An 18,395-nucleotide genomic window follows, 5' to 3' on the forward strand; every position below is an offset into this window, starting at 1 on the left:
TATAAATTTCAAAAAATGTTATAGTAATTATTACAATATTTATAAAATAGTACAAAAAGAAATTACCTCAAAAAGTATGTCTCTTAAATATTACAAAATTTAAATACTTAAAACTAATAGTTTAACTAATCTGTCCATTATCTAATAAATTAAAATAATTGTAATTCAACTATTGACATTACATTATATACTGTTGAATATTATTATATATTACATTATCTTCTTTGCAGAGTTGAACTTTGCAAGCTTTGTGTTATATAATTTTTGTAAAGTTGGCAATAACTTTTAGCTATTAGCATTTTATGTTTTAATATACTAGTATAGTATTATAATTATTACATGATAATACTAATTGAATCTGTGAACACGTTTATAAGACTAGCAGCAAATGCATTAGAGGGATATTGACATATATACGTCATTATTGGAAATATTATGAACTTTGACAACTCTACTTTATAGAGATTATTTCTTATAATTTGGAAGTCTCAAATTGAATTGTGCTACATAATTTTAATAATAGTAATCGATAAACATTTTAATCCCTATTTTATATAAAAATCTGTGCGATGTTTATAACAGGGGACGACCTTTTTACATATACATCATAAATAAAAAATGCTACAATACTTGGAGATTAATGAATAGTGATTTGTGCGTAAAAATATATTTTTTTAAATAAATGGAAAAAAACATTAGGCAAGAATATTAAAAATTGCTTAACAAAACAAATTAATTCAAATTATTATTAAAAATGAAATATATTAAAAGTTTTTACTAATATGAGAAATCATAAAATATATTAATCAGCAATTATATAGTAATAATATTATACTTTAATATATAGTATATTTTTTAAAGCATTTTAAAATTTTTGCATAATTGGTTGCATAAACAAAATGTGAAATAATTAAATATATATTATTGATTTAAATGCTGCGAATATGCTTAGGTCGTCGAACTAACAGACAACACGATGATAAACCTGAGCTAACTTTTGCTAATTCAGATAAACAAAGTGACCTTGTGGGAAATTCAACCTTTTCAGCGAAAACTTTACTCGATAATGGAATTTCATCTTCATCACGATGAATTAGAGTACCATTAACATGCAGAACATTAGCAGCTACATCCTCTGGTACTGTAAGTGTCTGGTAATTGTATGTTGCTTCCCTTTCTATCCTCTGATAAAAAATCGACATTTTAAAATATATACTTCCTTAACTGTTTGTAGAATATATATTTAATATATATACAATAATAGATAGTACAAAAAAATAATAAGATTACCTTCAGAACTTCTTGACATTCCTTCCCTGCTCCAACACATATAACATCTGGACCAGCCATAGTGACTAATGCCTTTAAACGTTTTGATTCTGCAACCTAAAATGGTATATTATTCAGTTTTAGAAATAAATCTCATTAATTACTAGGACCAAAAACAAATTTTGCTTGTGAATAAAAATCTATTCCATTATTAAATAAAATGTACAAAAATGTAATGTAAGCTTCAAATTATAACTTATATATAATCCTAACACATAAATATGAAAGATGTGCATTAAATTGAAGATTGGCATATTTTTGCAAGTAATTAGCTTTTTTTTTCATGTGCAATAAAAATTAAGAATGCCTAATATAGGTAAATTTACTTGCTTTGGTATAATAAATGCATATATTGTAGTTTAAGTAAATGTATATATATATATATAAATCTTATTTCACTTATTGTTGTCCATTATTAAATACTAAATAATTTATTATTAATGTGCAAATATCTGTGATTATTACAGTGAAATATAATTTTTTAATAAATTATATTATCAAAATCAGTTGTATTGAATCAAACCTGAAGTGGAGCTGAAGTAAGATTTTCCACTATTAATTCTTCACCACCATCACCCACCTTAAATGGATATTCTCATATAAGTTAAATAATCTTCAATTTATTAAAATTTAAAGCCACAAAATTTGATCAGTCATAACTGTTAATGATTGTGTTAATAACTATTTGAACTTTTTACATATACACATTAATTAATGCTTTTTAATGATATTGTTCCTTTGGGATGAAACTCCAATTGTTTAGGTTTTTACAACTCAACCTTTACAATGCTGAAAACCCACTTCTTTATATTGATAAACATATATATTTTTAGTTAATATTTATTTAAAAAATACTTAATTTAATTATAAAAGAAATATTAAAACAAAAAAATTGAAATAAAAAACAAAATATGATATGAATGTATGTTGAAAATCACATAAAGTTTTTTTATATCATAAGTATATTATTTTTAACCAAATAGACATGTTTTAATGAAGAAAATTGTTTAAATTCTCAGGATATATATATTTAGTAAATTAATTTTAACAAACCTTGATTGGTACACATGGATATTCAGGGAATGCTGCTGCTACTGCACGTGCTCCTGCTTCATTAGTAAAGTGGGACAGTCCAACAAAAAATTCTCTTCCTGTAATAAAGTAGCTTATAAGCGTTAATGAAAAAAATAAACTATATGTTAGTTGGGTAATTTCTCTTACCAGTAAAAAGAACATCTCCCCCATCAAGTCTTGCATCTTTATCAGCAATCTCTATGAGAGGTATTTCTAATTCCTTTTTTATCACAGTTTTAATTGTATCGATCTGAAATAAATTACTTTTACAATTAAAACATAAATACTGTGCATCTAAATTCTTATATAATGCTCAATTGCCTTATGCTGGAGTAGGAGTCAATGATTAAACCAGATTAATTAATACAATTGCTGGCTTGAAAAAGGCGTGATTTGGTGAAACAATGGAAAATATACCTCCTTAAGACGAGATGGCTCGGTAGGCCGAGCAATAAGTGCAATACCATTGCACACCACTGCTAGGTCCTCAACAAAAACACAGAGAGGCGCATTTTCATCTGGTGGCATCTCGACTACATCAATATCTAGATCTCTTAAAAGCTGCGCTAAAGCCAAATGTTGCTTTCTAGCTTCGTCCAACGTGACCTCACCTCTAGTACGCAACGAAAGAGGAATTCTGCACAAAATTGCATGTGTATAACGATGTAACGGCATAGTGAATAAAACTTCTGTTTTTTTATTGCTTTTGGAAAAATATATACGATAATTATCATTCGCGCCCTTCAATACTAGCTTAATATTCCACTTTTGACATCTAGCAGCGCGATTTAACGGAACACAACAACACAACGAAATCAACGAATTGCCATTTGCCGCAGATGAATGACAGGGTAAGCATTGGATAGTTGATGTGTAGAGGGTACAGTACAGAGAGTAGAGTGCAGCGATGACTCGATTTCTTAGCATGGTTCTCAGTTAAACATATAGAGGTCTAGCTGGAGTAGCTAGTGGCCGGCCGAGTCAAGTAAAGGGTCGTTGCCCGCGTTGCCCGCCGCGCGGCGAGAGGTGCGTGTTGGTTTGTTTGGGATTGGGTAAATATTGGGTTGGGAGTTTGGGAGTATTTGGGAGTTGGGCAGTTGGGCACTTGGTTCTTCGGAAGGAGTTGGGGGTTATCTCCGTCTCTACTCTTTGTGTTACTTGTGGGTCACATTTTAGAGTTGAAACTTTCTATACTCGTAGGTTAAATGTCACGAATAGTATATTAATACACAGACATTATAACCCACGATATTCCTATAAAAAAATTAAAGATTTACTTTTGTTAGAACTTGTTGTTCTACAAACAATATTTTGCGAGCAATGGAGAGGATACGTTGGATCATTGTTGAATGAAAGAGCATTCACTTTTGGAGCAACGACGCTGATCTGTCGAATAATGGAGCTAAGATTTGTTTAATCTTTTAAAGTACAATGACATTGCAATACATAAAATAAAAATGCGCCTACGATTCATAAGGGCCCTGCTAGTGCTTGCATTATTAGGGAATATAATAGTTTGGCATAGGATATGGAAGCTTTTTGCAGCACAAAATTCTTCACACCTTTTGGTGTCAAATGTTGTAACATCGGATTCACCTCAAAAGCTTCATCGCAGAATTGCACGACTAGTTACAGTTGTCATTAGACAATTTGAAACTTTTGAAAATGATGTTGCTGCAACTGTAGAATCAGTATTAAATTCTTTTCCTACTATTCCAACTTTAGTAATATGTGATGGAATACCATACCCTCCATTAGAATTAGATTTTACTAATGATAGTATGAGAAATGTTAAACTAGTAAATGTGCAGCCAGAGTTTAACAAATCATATGATGAAAGAAATCCTCTATATTACATACGTACTAAATATGTATTGTTTCTTCCTGATGCTACTCGATTATCAACAAAACAGACTATGCAAGTATGTTTATGAATAATAGAAATGAAAGAATATTTTAATTTTATTTTACTCTTTTTTACTTTTTTTTATTTTCAAATACTTGTAGGAATCTATATCACAAGTGGCCAAATTAGGAATAGTATCAGTGCCAGTTGGTAAAGTAACTTTGACTTGCCTTAATTTGGGCTTGAAGATAAAAGAATGGAGTTTGCAATTTGTACAAGTAGAAGGCACAGAATGCGATAGTGTGACTGGGAAACATGTAACTATACTTGAAACCAAAATCTTAAAGAGATTATCAGATCCGTTTTTATTACCTTTTACAGAGGCACTATATATTCAGACAGCTGCAATAGGTACAAAGGTATGTAAATTTCGTTTTTTATTATTATAATCTACTATGCAGTAAATACTAAGCTAAAATTGATTTTAATGAAAATAAAAATATTTTATAAAATAAAAGCATTAGCTGTAAATAATAATTTTCTTATTTAAGGTTCATATATTAAAAAATTACCAATTCAATAAAGGCAAGCCTTTATTTAGGAGTCAACAAGCTCAGTGGAAAATTCAGCAATTGCACCAAGACAGAGAGCAAATTATGTTCAAAAAATTAGGCATTAAAAAAGTTATCAGAGCTTCTAGTTCGGTTGAGTGGTATGGTTGTTCCAGGGATACTGCTAGATGCTTTGGATCAGTTATAAATGGAATACCTTCGTATCTTTATTTGAAACGATATACTCCTCCATGCTGTTTAGCTGGTCTGAGAAAAGTTGCTCACTACGTTTTTGATAAGCTAGAAGAGGTTGGTATTCGCTTTTGGTTAGAAGGTGGTTCTCTCTTAGGTGCCATGAGAAGTGGTGATATATTACCATGGGATCATGATGTACAAATAGGAATAAATAGAGATGATCTTGAAAGATCACAGTGGCTGGTCAAAGCAAAACGTAAGTCTGTAACAGATAATTTGGGATTTGTGTGGGAAAAGGCAACAGAAGGAGAATTTTTTAAAGTGCAATATTCAAAAACAAATCATTTACATGTAACTTTGCTTCCATTTTATGCAAAAAATGGGTCTATGACTAAGGACTCTTGGTTCTTAAATAATTGTGATTTTCCAGAACAATTTCTGCATCCAATGTCTAGTATAGAATTTGCTGGTAGGCAAGTGCCCTGTCCAAATAACATAAGAGACTTTTTAGAATACAAATATTTTAAAGGAGTAATAGAGAACCCAGTAATACCTGGTAAACTTTCATTTGATTAGAGTTTTACATTCAATAACTTAAATTTTAATAACTTATTAATGCACCAATATATTAATAATACTTAGTAACTCTAACTACAATAAAAGTAATTGTCCTTTACTGCTTGACACATAAGCAAAGATACATTTGAAGACTGGTATAGTCAGTCATGTCCAATCTATTTATATAATGTTAAATTTTTATCTAATAATGTTAATAGTTGTAATTTTTTTTAGAATATATAACTAGAAAACTGACCATTATTCTTAGAGAACTTAATAGTTGAACTTATCAAGTTATTTTGTATTTAAGCTTTAAATGATCAAACTTGTCAATGTATTGATAATATATATTAATATATATATTATACTTATATTTTAATTTTTACATTTTTAAATTTTACGTCTTTAATTTACTGAGCAGTATTAATTTTTTATTTAATTTAAACAATCATATATATATATATATATATGTGTGATTAAATATCATATTTTAATTGAAATTAGTAAATGTTGTCCTTGTTAAGTTGTTACTTTAATACTAGAGGTAATTTTAAAACACTGTGATAGATAGTGATATATATGGTGCCAGATAATTTTAGTAAAAGTTTACAAACCCTTTATATATTATACATAAATTATTACTTATCATTATTTCTGAGTTTTTAAACAATACAAATATTAAAAAGAACGTCTTAAAAACCTAGCTTAAAGATGTTTTATTACATTGAACTGTTTACATATTTCAAATAACAGAACACACTTTAATAAACATTCAGAAAAGCATACATTTATGTAAGATTTAACCTATTATTTAAGTAACAGCATGTTAAAATAATTGTTATAATACTTAAGATAAAAATATTAATATTTATGCGCAAATTTAAATAGTAGAGAATTTCTCAAACATAAAGCTTATATCATAATATAATCTAAAAAAAAATATTTAAATATATATATATGCATATATATACACACATGATGGGACACTTAAGATGCCCCAGAGCATAGACATAAGAGTACGTTTATCTTCGTAACCATAATACATATCAATTTTTTTATAGGACCTTTTATAAATTCCTTTGTATCTGTATTTAGACATCCCTTATCAAAAAATTGATATTTCTTGTAATTATGGAGATAAATGAATTTTTTTTATTATAACTCTGGTGCGCTTAAATGCCTTACTCTATGTCTATGTATTTCCATATATAAATATGTTTTGTAGCGTTTTGTTAACAAGTGTATTAATAAACTATTGTTATTTCTTAAATACACATTTTATTTAATAACACATTAAATATTACGATATTTTATTAAATGGGTTGCTTTTATTCTTAATTAAATTTAAGATATTACAGAGGCTTAAGAAGATATTTTTATATCTTTCGGAGGTGTTAAAGTTGGTGGTTCTCTTATAAAACTTAGTAATTTGTCTAATTTCAAAATTTCGAGCTCCCTTTGGGACAGATGAATCTGTTTTTTTGTTGGTTTTACTTGTATTCTAAGATTTGGCGATAATTTTAAGGTATGGATGGTACCTCTGTAACAGTTATTAGAAAAATTATATTTGGCCTATTAAATAAAATGCAAAGTTTGTATCATATACAAAATTAAACGTACTTATCATCACCAGCAATGATAAAGGGCAAAACCTCATTGAACGCTAATCGTGTCAGCTTGCTTTTTCGTTTACTAACAATAAATTGGCTACATATTGGCTTGTATTTATTAACATTCAAATCAAAAACTGTAACTTTTCCATCATTTGATACACAAGCCAATACTGTTGAGCTATATGGAGCCCACTGAACATCTCCAATTGGTACTCCCAAATCAAAGATAAATAAAGGATCCCTGCTTGTACAATGAATAAATGTTAAATAATTGATCAAATTCTTTAGCATGACAGATAACAAACTTACGGCCTATCATCCTCCCATATTTTTATTCTCCAATCACCCGAGCAGCTTGCAAATATATTTGAGTTATATTTATTAAATACTATACGATAAATAGGCATATTATGGGCTTCATCGTACGTTTTCATATATATACTGCTATAAGCTGTATTACACTTATATATTGTTCCCTCTTCTGTCCCTACTAGAAAAATATGTTTGCTTTCTGGATAAAAAGCAAGACATGTTCCACATCCTATATTAGCACAAAAAGATTTAGAATATGAAATTACAGATTATGAAATAGTAGATTACATTTTTTTTGTTACCTTTAAGTGTAATCATTGTACCATCTGGTCCAGGTATAGGTGCCTGATTTAAATATAATGTCATTACCGTAGTAAGACCAAGATCATTTTGGTTTAATATCCAGTAATTTATTTTGCCATCAATGCTAACACTATAAAAAGCTAAATTCCCTTCTTCTGTATCAGGAGCCCATTGAACCTTTAAGAGAGAGAACTTATGATGCACAAAATATTCTTATTTTTATTTCTGCAATTGTTTTAATAATTATAAGACAAACCTCCCATACAGTTCCACCATGTTTTTGAGTAATGTCATTGCTTCTGTATTGAGGTTTTTTTGAAGATAACATGACATTGTGAACTTCGACTGATCCATCTGTTGTACCTTTATATTTTTTCAATTAATGTTAATCTAATAATTTTTAACAAGCATGGTTATGTTAAAATACAACGACTTCATACACAATCAATTGTCTACCTAATATTAAAAGATGAGGATGCTCTATATTAAAATCTACACACATGGCTGGAGATTCTGTGTGACATATCCATTCTGGGTAAGATGGATTTTTTAAAGTGAAAAGACACACTGCACCATTTGTCACAGAGGAATTGAATGACACTAAAATATTAAATCAAATAAATTGACAATAAAGCAAAAACCTGTTTTGAAATATTTTATACTTACTAGAACCAAATGATACAGCAAATAAATCATAATATCTTTTATTAAAACACATATCAGTTATATCATGCCTTTTAGTTTCTTCAAAATTAAACTTCCACAATGGTAGTAAAGATCCCTCTCCATCTTTAAATTCATCACTTGGATCATTCCAATACCTATAATCTATATATTACAATTGAATATTTGCTACAATAATTAAATATAATATAAAATATTACATTACATGCAAAGCCATACTTTTAATAAAAATATACCTTGTGATATTTCATCAAATATATTTTGGTTTACCATTCTCTCTAAAGTTTTTGCTGCTTGCAGCATTCTTTGTGTAATTTCAGATTCAACAATCTCTTTTTTTTTAATATCTTCTTTTTTGACTAATTGCGACGATGGTAGTTTTTTTTCTTTTTCTTTTTCTCTCTGTTGCTGTGCATAATCTTCCTACAACAATGCATTATAAAACTATGCAAAATGAATAAGAAAAGGTCGAGCCTCAGGATTTCTGGAAAAATAAAGCTTGCATTACTGTATTGACTGATTCAAATATTTAAAGTCACAACTACATCAGCAAACTGCTTAAACAAATAAAAGATTGTAATAAGTAGGTCCTTGAACAGCATATTCTAAATTGTTCAATTTTCGAGTTATCTAGAGGGTCTGACCTTTTTTATACAAAATAGATGTATAAAATATAGATACATATTAGTAACACAAAAATTTTTGTTGAACACTAGTATATATCTATTCAGTTAATATACATAAATACCTGGTAATCATCAAAAATAGCCCATTGAAAAACATGGGAAACAAATGTAGCAGTTGGAGGAGGTATGGTTTGTGTACTCATATCCTATTAAAAAGTATTATTCTACATTTAATGTAGTATTATTTTATAAGAGTAAAAGATGGGTTTTACTTACTCTCACAGGATATGTATATGTTAATGCTGCTCTTTCACAAAAATTAAATTGATTTGGTAACTTTTTTGATTTTGGTTTTTTAATTTCTTCTATATCTGGCTCTGGCTCCCCTTCTAGCTCTATATCCTGTTCTCCTTCATATTCACCTTTTTATGTTATTTTTTAAAATATTAAAATTTATTATACTAAAATAAAACTTTTATTATTATCTTTTTACTTACCCTCTCCTTGATCATCCAAATCAGCTTGTGGTTTATCAGAAATTGACGCATCTTCCACTTCAGCTTGAGTATCATCAACTAATCGACACAGAACATAAATATTAAGTTTACAATTTTCAAGTTTTACAAAATTAAGAATGTAAAATAGACTTCAATATTTTTTTTAGTACCTATTACTGGAGCAGCAAAATGGGGTTTGGTCTCTTCAATCTCCTTATACAGTACAGTACCCGAGATATCAAAAACTGTAATTAAATTAGGTGGTGGAGGTACTTTGATATACTCTCTTAATTTCCAAGACCATTCAACTAATGAATCTGGTAATCTTGTATTACATACTTTTAAAACCCTAGCAATTTCTTCTTGCAACTCCTATATCATATAAATAAAAAAATAATTCAATAATAAACAAAGTATAACCATAATTATAAAATTGAAATAGTATTTTTAAAAATGTAAGTATAAGGATAAGAGGACATACATACAACATCTGTTAATACTAGCTGATCATCCGGTTTTAATAATGTTTTTGCACGCATCCATTCTGCATCATTTGATATTAAATCAGAACGTGATACAGTACTTTTCATATTAAATAGCTAAATTTGTAATGTAAATTATACAAATAATTATTTTTGAAATTTTTTTAAATAAGGCTAATATATTAGAATTTACCTCATTTGATGTTTTCGAAGGCTGCTTTTTAGGTAATATTGGTGCCATAATTGATTTTCAAGAATAATTAAGTGATTTTGAAAAGGTTATATGGTATGGTAAACATGAAGAGTTTACATACGTTGCCATAGAAACACTAGCAATCAGAAATTTCTCCTCTTTCTCCCACTCTCTTCTCCATCTGTCACTTTTATCAATTTTCATATTTCACTTTTAGCAACACTTTCTACACTTTTCACGAAGACTGTAAGTTCTTTTGAAATAAAAGATAATTTTTTTTTAAGTGTAAAAAATACAGATAAAAAGATGGAAAGATAAAGAAATCCTTTATATACGTATCTCCCTTGTATGACACCTTAAAAAGTGTAAAAAGTGTAAAAAGGTAAACAGTGTAGCGAATCTATATGATACAATTTTTTGGAATAAAATTTGAATTATAGACAAAAATAATATTGAAGGTATCAATAAGGGTATAGGTTACAAATATATTACGTAAAAGACCACCCCAGTCTGGCATTTGTGCGTTGTTACTACTGCAGGTTATTACTGCTGTCACACACAGTGCTGTCTCCTCTCTTACCATACTTGCTAGTTGCTTTTGCTAAATAGTCTCATACTCATTTCATTCGTTTCTTCACTGTGTATATAGTATATATCCTTCGTATCAGTGTAAATTAAAAATATAGCACTATCCTTTTACTTGAAATGCTATAATTTAAAGTTAAAGAAGTTTCGTCATTATATTGAATATAAAATTCGTATTATAAAAGCCTGATTTAGCTGTGGATAAACGAGTTTCATCATTAATTGTACATATTGTAAATAATTTAATCATTTGTGTAAGATAGTGTAAAATATTTCTTAATAAGATGATTATGAAATTAGATAAAGTAGTTTTAAAATGCAACTATTATCTATTGTAGAAAATATTTTGTGGTTATTTCAAAAGACATGCAGTATTGTATGAGACAAAAAATCAATATTGTAGAGGACCATAATCAGAGTTCTTTCATTAAATAGACAAGTTTGTCAATTAAATTGAGTGATTTGTTTCTCTAATTTAGAAAATGAAGAAATATAATTTTATATTTCCTGAAAAATTGTCAAATGTTTTACAAAGTAATACAGTCTCATAGTAAAACTTTATTTATAAAGCTTTTTCAAAATTAAATTAAAATGGAAGACAGTGGAATTGATAGCGATCCCAAATTTAGCAGTCATGTTGATGAAGAAAGAGTATTTTTGGTAAGAATGAAAGATTTTTTTATCATTCTATTATTTATTCATTAGTTTCATTATGTTTTCTTATAATTTATAGGAGGGTTTAAAATTTTTATTTTGAGAAAATCATGTTAAGACATTATATGTTCAAGCAATTTTTATTTATTTTGTGCAAAAGAAAAAAATACCCAGAATGAATATAATTTCTTTAGGGCAGCGATAGTAGTTGTTCCAGCAATAATGTACAAATGTTACAATCACATTCCATTAGACAGTGCCAAAGAATATTAGGTATTTATACAAGAAATTATAATTGTGATGCCTATAATATTATATTTAATTATAGTATATTAATTGAATATCAATATTCAACAGATTCACATATTGAACAAGTTAAATGTGTTCAGCATAACAAGAAGTATATGAAGTTACCAAAATATGATAAAGAAAGTACCAACATCAGTAGTACAGCTGGATTAATTGCTATTCAAAGACTGCCGATCCCTCATAAAGCCAAAGAAAATGTTCCGCTTGTAGAGTATTGGCATAGCGAAAATGAAAGGTAAGGTAAAACTTTCTCTAAAAATTAAGGGATGAATGAAAAATACTATTATATATTTTTTTTTAGCGAGGATGAAACAACGCTTTTTCCTATATCAAATATTAGAGACTCTACCAAATATAAGCAGGATCTGACAGATACATTTAGCATCGAGGAGTTAAGCAATGAAAGTGAGGATTCTTTACACTTAGGAACCCCTCAGTACTCCCACCCTCTTATAGAAACTTATAAACCTACTGGTTGTTTTAGTTGCCAATGTCATATATTATAATATTAAACATAAGCAAAATATGTAAATACAACAAAAATATATTGTAATTACGTATGACCTGAGATTCATTGCATATTACATTAATTCCTTGTGTATTTATATGTTATAACATTATAAACTAGCAAAAGCCTCTTAAGTGTTTATTTTATATCTGATCCATGTTTAATTTGTAAAATATATAATATAAAAAATAAAAATATTTTAGCATTAGTTTAATAGAGCTATTGTTGGGTAAAGGATGTATAGATAAACGTCGGGTGTGTTGAGAAAGTGAAGGTGTACGACGCTTTGTAAGGTATACATGAATGAAATCTTTGCAGCTAGTATACTATCTAAAGAGAAGGAGAAACTACATTTCTAGGCAAGGAAAGAATTCACGAGCTGTTTCTTGGCTAGCTAGGTTGCTATTAGCTATAAGCCAAGCAAGTTGGCAGCTATAAGTGCTGTGTGCTGGTGCTGGAAGAGAAGCACGTGTGAAAGGTTTGCGCGCCGAAGGATTCAGTGATTGGACGGCAGGCGTCGCGATAGTCGTGTGGCGGCTGCTTGAAACACCTGACTATACTTGTAACAGTGCAGCATGGACTGGTGCGCCAAGCGCATACTTCTTTTAAAACAGGTAGCACGCGTAAGTTTTGGAAAAAGTTTCCTTAAGCAGTGTACCCTTCAATTCACACCCTGCAAATTCGAGAGAAGTGCGTCGATAAGTGCTCTACTTACCAGGAACTGTACACTTCCGATCTATCAGGGACCTCTCGCAGGATAGCTCACCACCATTACTCAACTTCCCAATTCTCTGCTTAATCCACATTGTTTGCATTGTTTCGCGGTTCTTACTAAGCACGTCTGAAATTTTCTTCCCACGTTTTCATTATTCCTCTGTGAACAAATAAGCAGCGTGTGTCGTTCGCCAAACCATTCGAAGCTGTCAACTTCCGGTCTGTCATCAGGACTTGGTCTCTCTCTCTCTCTTTCTCAGAGAGTTTTCCAATAAAGCTACCGCGCGTCGATCTCACGTTTTAGTGGAAATGTTGGCTTACAGATGACATTGTTAGACGACCGAATAGCAGAAATAACCTGAGTGTACGATGCGAGGTGAGAAACGGGAGCATCCGCAAAATTCAAAAATCCCGCGTGCCGAGAGCGTTTGATTATAATCGGTCCTGCGGCAAGGCGCAAATTGAACTCGGTTCATCGAGAAAATGTGATCGCACGGCATGTCGTCCGGTGCGCGACTACAATTCTTCGGTCGAATGCGAAAGTGGAGTTTAATCGTCAAAATGAGGATCCATCGACCGGTTGTGGTAGTGGTAACGATGTTGGTGATACTGGTGAACACTATGATCTTGCCCATCCACGCTGAGGGCGCCACGCCATTAAAACTCCAGGACTTCAGCCCTTCCACGATGGTCAGTTCTAAACAACACGACGATAAAGGTATAATTCTTGCATTTCTCCATTCTTATGCATAGAATCCTTCGTACTATTTAATATAATCCATAGGAGAGCCGGTTACACAAAAATATTTTATCCCTACAACGAAAGTTCACTGTTAATTGATATTGCAAACCACATTCATTTATGTCAGTAGCAAAATTATAATTGACACACGTCGCCTTCCAGCAGTATTCGTCTCGCAATGTTTGCATTCGTTAATTGTACTCCTCGACATAAGGCGCGCGTTTGTTTGATATTCTGCTCGCGCGAAAGCTACGTCAAGGTTGTAGAAAATTAACTATCGTCGTGTATTAAAATTGAGTGCCTATAACGCTTTATTAATAAGTTTGGGAAGGGCCACGAATTCCATTAGATTTCGGTGGGTTTTCCAGACTCTTATTTTTACCAAGCAAAGGAAAGTCTGTGCGACGACTGCGCACTCGGTTATAGAAATATTACAACGGTCGTTGGAGCTGGTGCCTGCCTGAACTTTGTTACTCGTCTCTCCTCTATAGCTTTCCGCTAAGAAGCAAGCGACCTTTGGTCCGATGCTTCTGTGAAAGTAACGTTGAACGAGGCCTTGCGTCTATTTGAAGTTTCTTCTACACGTTAAATTGATTGCGCTTCGTATATTTCCCTCCGACTTTTACATTAACGAATAATAATTTCTCGCGTTCAATTTTTGTCCTATCATTTTATCGAGACGATGCTGCTGTACCTCAGCTGCTAATTTCATCGATCTTCTGTTTTTTTTTTCAATACATTTTTTTCTATATTATAAAAATATATCTATATACAAAACTTTCGCGGAAAAGAGTCGAACGTCAAACTTGTTTGAAAATTAAACATTTTACAATTGCGCTCTTATAGGGTATGTAATTTCTGGATGTAACTGCAGAACGGTGCGTGATCAACGTTGGAGGAACTTTTATCCAACGATACGATATTTACGGTCCTCTAATGTTATTTACGAGTCGTAGCATAATCGCTAATGAATCACGCAAACCTAATTTGCCGCGGGTTCTCCACCATATTATACTTGGCTCCGGCATTCGTAAAATTTAACGACTACACCATAATTGCTTCTCTTCGTGATCAGTGAAGATCGCTGAACAAATCACGTCCTCTTAGAATTAGAAAATGATTAACGTTCCGGTAACGGTTGGATGATTTTTCCTCTAAAGCTGCAGCGATTCGTCGTCTAAATGGAAGATTTATCATTTTGGGAAAATCTACAAGATTTCTTGGCTTACATATATATATATATATATATATATATATTATCAGAATTGTATTTTTGAAAAGTTGGACAGTTTAGAAAGTAATAATTATTGGTCGCGCACTGCTATTATCTGGATGTGGTTTACGCAGCTCGTAGTTTAAGAGGCCATTCGAGTCGAATGATTGGTAAATCAGAATGCACTAGGTGGCTTATTCGACAGGAATTGGGCTAAAAAAATTCGGCGAGCAAAGTACTACGCCTGTGTTATTAGAATATAAGTTTGCTTACAAATAGGACTAGGAAAGCTTGTAGCCTAATAAGCCGTATAGAAGCATCTCGTACAAAGTTTTTATCAGCATGCTATAAACTGTCATCGTGTGCCAGTAATTATAGGGCTCTCACAACTCTCTACCTTATTGTATGCATTGCGCGCATACGATTATCGTGAGCAGAATCGTCTCATACTTCCCACCATATTAAACCTCCTATAGTGTATTTTTCTAGCTGCTTATAAAACGAAACGTTATGCGGGATCTCAGCTAAGACTTTCCAGACTCGAAATATTTTGCAAAACCATGAACGAGACAAAAAATAAATCAAAATGTCTATAAAACTATATATATACTTTAATTGTGATCATTAACAATTTATTTAAAAAACATATAAAAATACATGAACGAGAAGAGATTTGAAGCATCTGTTACTTTACGTTAAATATTTATAAAGTTGTTGACGTTTTAATGAAATACTACGAAAAACTGGTAGCTGCTCGTCTTTAAAATTTTCCATTCCTTTAGTAATTAGTCTGTGTGGCAAGAACTACATTTTCCAAAATGAATTGGTTAACTTGTATGATATACTGCCACTCGTGTTAGGTGGAAGCTTTGAATTCCATGGGTGAATTCCAAACCAAGCAAGTAATTCGTTAAACATTGTACGCGTGTGTGTATATATATATATATATATATATATATATAATAAAGAGGGGATGTAAGAAAAGAAAGAGAAATATTTTGCTAGTCCCACGACACGTTAGTCCTTCCGAAGGCGTAATACATACACTTATGTCTATTACGTGAGTTAGATCGCGGCATTCTTTTTTCGTGGCTCGGGTGGAGAAACTGGTTCCACGATTTCTTAGCGCAACGTCGAATTCTCTCAGCTAACGTAGAACACGCATTATCTCCTAGCGGCCGTTTCTTTTTCGTAATTCTTTTTTTTCGCCTCTCGCGCCATTCCTCGAGCTCCCGCTCCACTTGCTTATATATACATATACTATATATATAGGAATAGCACACGGATAATCACACCGACTACCATCTTCGTTCCTGCCCTGCGCTATAATAGCAAGCGCAGCTCACGTGCACCGAAATACTTCAACAAAATTTTCGCGCCATTCTTTCGCTCGATTTCTCTCAAAAAACATTCGAAGTTCTTCAAACTCATTCTCGCGTTTATATATAATTAATTATTTTGAGAAATTGTAATATTGTTAAAAAATCACGTCGATGTTCTAGCAAAGGTAAGAAGAAAAGAATAAAATAAGGGGGAAAGAGGGGTGGGTGGATTGGCACGAGCCGCAATCCAATCTAATCGAATTCTCGTATGGCAATGGTAGAATGAAGAGCGATCGGGAAATCGAAACCGCATTTTAGCTCGCAGCAGCAGGCCAATGCCTCATTCTCTCGTAATCGGTGCAAGTATCGGGCCAGCAATTTCCGGCCATTGATTGCCAGTGGTGCGGCCGCTCATAATAGGAGCCAGTTCCGAACAAGTTCTCGGCTGAGAGTGAAAAATTCTAGCGACACGATCTCAAGAACGCGACCCGAAGTTAACGCGAAAACTTGTCTTTTCTATATATCTCGACGGATCAACTGGTTCAGGCTCGAACGCGAGCAAATTGAAACTTAACCGATGGTGGTCGGGCAAATTTTCGCGACGGTGCAAAATATTTCATGTCGCACTTCTTATTATTTTTATTCATTGTCCAGAAATATGAAAGAAACATTATTCGCAATTTCGAGAATAGCCTTGCATATATATATATATATATATAGTATAATAGAGACGACAAACGTTGGCCTCGACAGTTGAATCCTTGGAACGAATGCAGCACACAAGCAAAAAGCAGAAAGTTGTCTAAATCGATCGCAGAACCGCAGCCTCTCACGCGGATCTTTCAATATTGCGATACGAAAAACCGCGAAAACACCTCGTGGAGGCCTTACCAGCTTACAGAATGCACTTTAAAAGGGTTGGGCTTATTAGCAAAACGAGATCTGCATTTTATGCGTTCACCAGTCACAATAATTTCGATCCTTGAAAAAGATTTACATAAACGCAGTTTCGTTTTCCAATCGTATCAGCCGCAGCAGCCCCCTTAGGAGAGCGAAAGCGCGCGAAAATAAAGAAGAATAAGTGGAGAAGGCTGAAGGAGATAAGTGTCAGCAGCAATGTGTTGTGTATATAGAATCGTTTTGGGATAGTTTCTATAGTAGAGCCGGAGGCGATGCTCGGCCTGACGTATATAATACAGTACGTTATAGATGAACAGATATATATATATATATATGTACACACTGTGTGGTACGCACGCACACATCGGCACCAAAATAGGTGAGTGCGGATGAGCGTGATGAGCATAGGTGAGCGCAACTCCGCCAATTAGAAAGTCCTATCCGTTTTCTTGCATCCTCGGAAGGAACGGTATATATATATTATACAGCAGACTATACTATAGACAATATAGTACGACTCGGCGTTTATTCGCGTATCTTCCATGCCTGAAACAATATTTCTTTTTTCGCGCCCATTTTATTGTTTTATCACGGAGTTTCGCGCCAATGCGGAACATGCCCCGCGTTCCCACGATGCTGCAGCTTTGGCGATCGGCAAAAATCGCCATTAAACGTTGGAACGCACCGCAATTTCGCGTTGTTTCACTTGTGAATATCCGCGCTAAAATTGCACCGGTTTCATTGCGATGCGTATCACCGTGCAATAATATATATATATATATATATATATATAGGAATAGAAATTTCCAGTTTATCACGCTGGTCAGATCCTTCCATTTGGCGGAAAGGGCATAAATCAAATCGTGTTAAGTGAAAGCAATGTCCGTTTTCGTAATTATTCCAGCATTGCCATAATTGGAGGCTTGCTGCAGTTGTGGATGAGTTTCTATTACAGCGGTTTTATCGCCGCTTCTTTCCCTTGATTTAGTGTACGACTTCATTTAGACTCCCCGCTGCTTTCGACCAATTTTTTAGTATTTACGAGCTTGTCTATATAAGTTATTACGCAAGGACTCTGCTATTATTGATTCTACCACGGGTTGAAAGTAGGGGGGGGGGGGGGGGATGGATCCTTTTGTTTTCTTGCGGCATCGCGCTCCCGATGGACTGTACCGCTCCGCTGTG

At 32.3% G+C, this 18,395-nt stretch overlaps 5 protein-coding genes across 10 annotated transcripts in view; 3 read left to right on the plus strand and 2 right to left on the minus strand.

Moving 5' to 3' along the window:
- Nucleotides 1-66: 66 nt before the first annotated feature.
- LOC136780515 (N(G),N(G)-dimethylarginine dimethylaminohydrolase 1) lies at nt 67-3,258 on the minus strand. 2 transcript variants are annotated; one of them, XM_066738929.1, is made up of 6 exons: nt 2,821-3,258; nt 2,551-2,653; nt 2,383-2,480; nt 1,853-1,909; nt 1,291-1,386; nt 67-1,184 (listed from the first exon to the last, which is right to left on the minus strand). In XM_066738929.1, exons 1-6 carry the CDS (start codon nt 3,076-3,078, stop codon nt 930-932), a joined length of 867 nt encoding a protein of 288 aa, XP_066595026.1. In that variant the 5' UTR covers nt 3,079-3,258; the 3' UTR covers nt 67-929. The 2 variants fall into 2 exon arrangements, with proteins under 2 accessions (XP_066595026.1, XP_066595027.1); XM_066738930.1 differs by lacking the exon at nt 1,853-1,909 and having other exon boundaries at nt 72-1,184.
- A 245-nt stretch (nt 3,259-3,503) lies between these two features.
- On the plus strand, nt 3,504-5,967 carry LOC136780537 (ribitol 5-phosphate transferase FKRP). The gene is made up of 3 exons (XM_066738965.1): nt 3,504-4,325; nt 4,411-4,668; nt 4,801-5,967. The coding sequence occupies exons 1-3, from the start codon at nt 3,861-3,863 to the stop codon at nt 5,569-5,571; spliced, it is 1,494 nt and encodes a 497-aa protein (XP_066595062.1). The 5' UTR covers nt 3,504-3,860; the 3' UTR covers nt 5,572-5,967.
- A 900-nt stretch (nt 5,968-6,867) lies between these two features.
- Nucleotides 6,868-10,397, minus strand: LOC136780536 (dynein intermediate chain 2, ciliary). Of its 2 annotated transcripts, XM_066738963.1 has the most exons (14): nt 10,264-10,397; nt 10,074-10,187; nt 9,759-9,960; nt 9,589-9,666; nt 9,368-9,513; nt 9,214-9,297; nt 8,702-8,888; nt 8,448-8,609; nt 8,238-8,381; nt 8,038-8,144; nt 7,781-7,958; nt 7,476-7,707; nt 7,174-7,407; nt 6,868-7,093 (listed from the first exon to the last, which is right to left on the minus strand). In XM_066738963.1, exons 1-14 carry the CDS (start codon nt 10,309-10,311, stop codon nt 6,916-6,918), a joined length of 2,094 nt encoding a protein of 697 aa, XP_066595060.1. In that variant the 5' UTR covers nt 10,312-10,397; the 3' UTR covers nt 6,868-6,915. The 2 variants fall into 2 exon arrangements, with proteins under 2 accessions (XP_066595060.1, XP_066595061.1); XM_066738964.1 differs by lacking the exon at nt 10,264-10,397 and having other exon boundaries at nt 10,070-10,187.
- Nucleotides 10,398-10,508: 111 nt separating this feature from the next.
- On the plus strand, nt 10,509-12,559 carry LOC136780538 (uncharacterized). Of its 4 annotated transcripts, none has more exons than XM_066738966.1 (5): nt 10,509-11,102; nt 11,187-11,508; nt 11,697-11,775; nt 11,860-12,046; nt 12,113-12,559. In XM_066738966.1, exons 2-5 carry the CDS (start codon nt 11,440-11,442, stop codon nt 12,315-12,317), a joined length of 540 nt encoding a protein of 179 aa, XP_066595063.1. In that variant the 5' UTR covers nt 10,509-11,102; nt 11,187-11,439; the 3' UTR covers nt 12,318-12,559. The 4 variants fall into 4 exon arrangements, with proteins under 4 accessions (XP_066595063.1, XP_066595064.1, XP_066595066.1 ...); XM_066738967.1 differs by having other exon boundaries at nt 10,509-11,081; XM_066738968.1 differs by having other exon boundaries at nt 10,573-10,645.
- Nucleotides 12,560-13,172: 613 nt separating this feature from the next.
- Nucleotides 13,173-18,395, plus strand: part of LOC136780568 (uncharacterized) — a 161,740-nt gene continuing 156,517 nt past the window's right edge. The window contains exon 1 of the mRNA XM_066739022.1: nt 13,173-13,751. Coding sequence (XP_066595119.1) covers nt 13,532-13,751 — 220 coding nt within the window. The 5' untranslated portion in view covers nt 13,173-13,531. The remainder of the gene's footprint in view (nt 13,752-18,395) is intronic.

This window comes from Prorops nasuta, unplaced genomic scaffold (assembly GCF_024137725.1).
Source record: "Prorops nasuta isolate Cenicafe-Biocafe unplaced genomic scaffold, Cenicafe_Pnas_1.2 PNAS00019, whole genome shotgun sequence".
Taxonomy (NCBI): domain Eukaryota; kingdom Metazoa; phylum Arthropoda; class Insecta; order Hymenoptera; family Bethylidae; genus Prorops; species Prorops nasuta.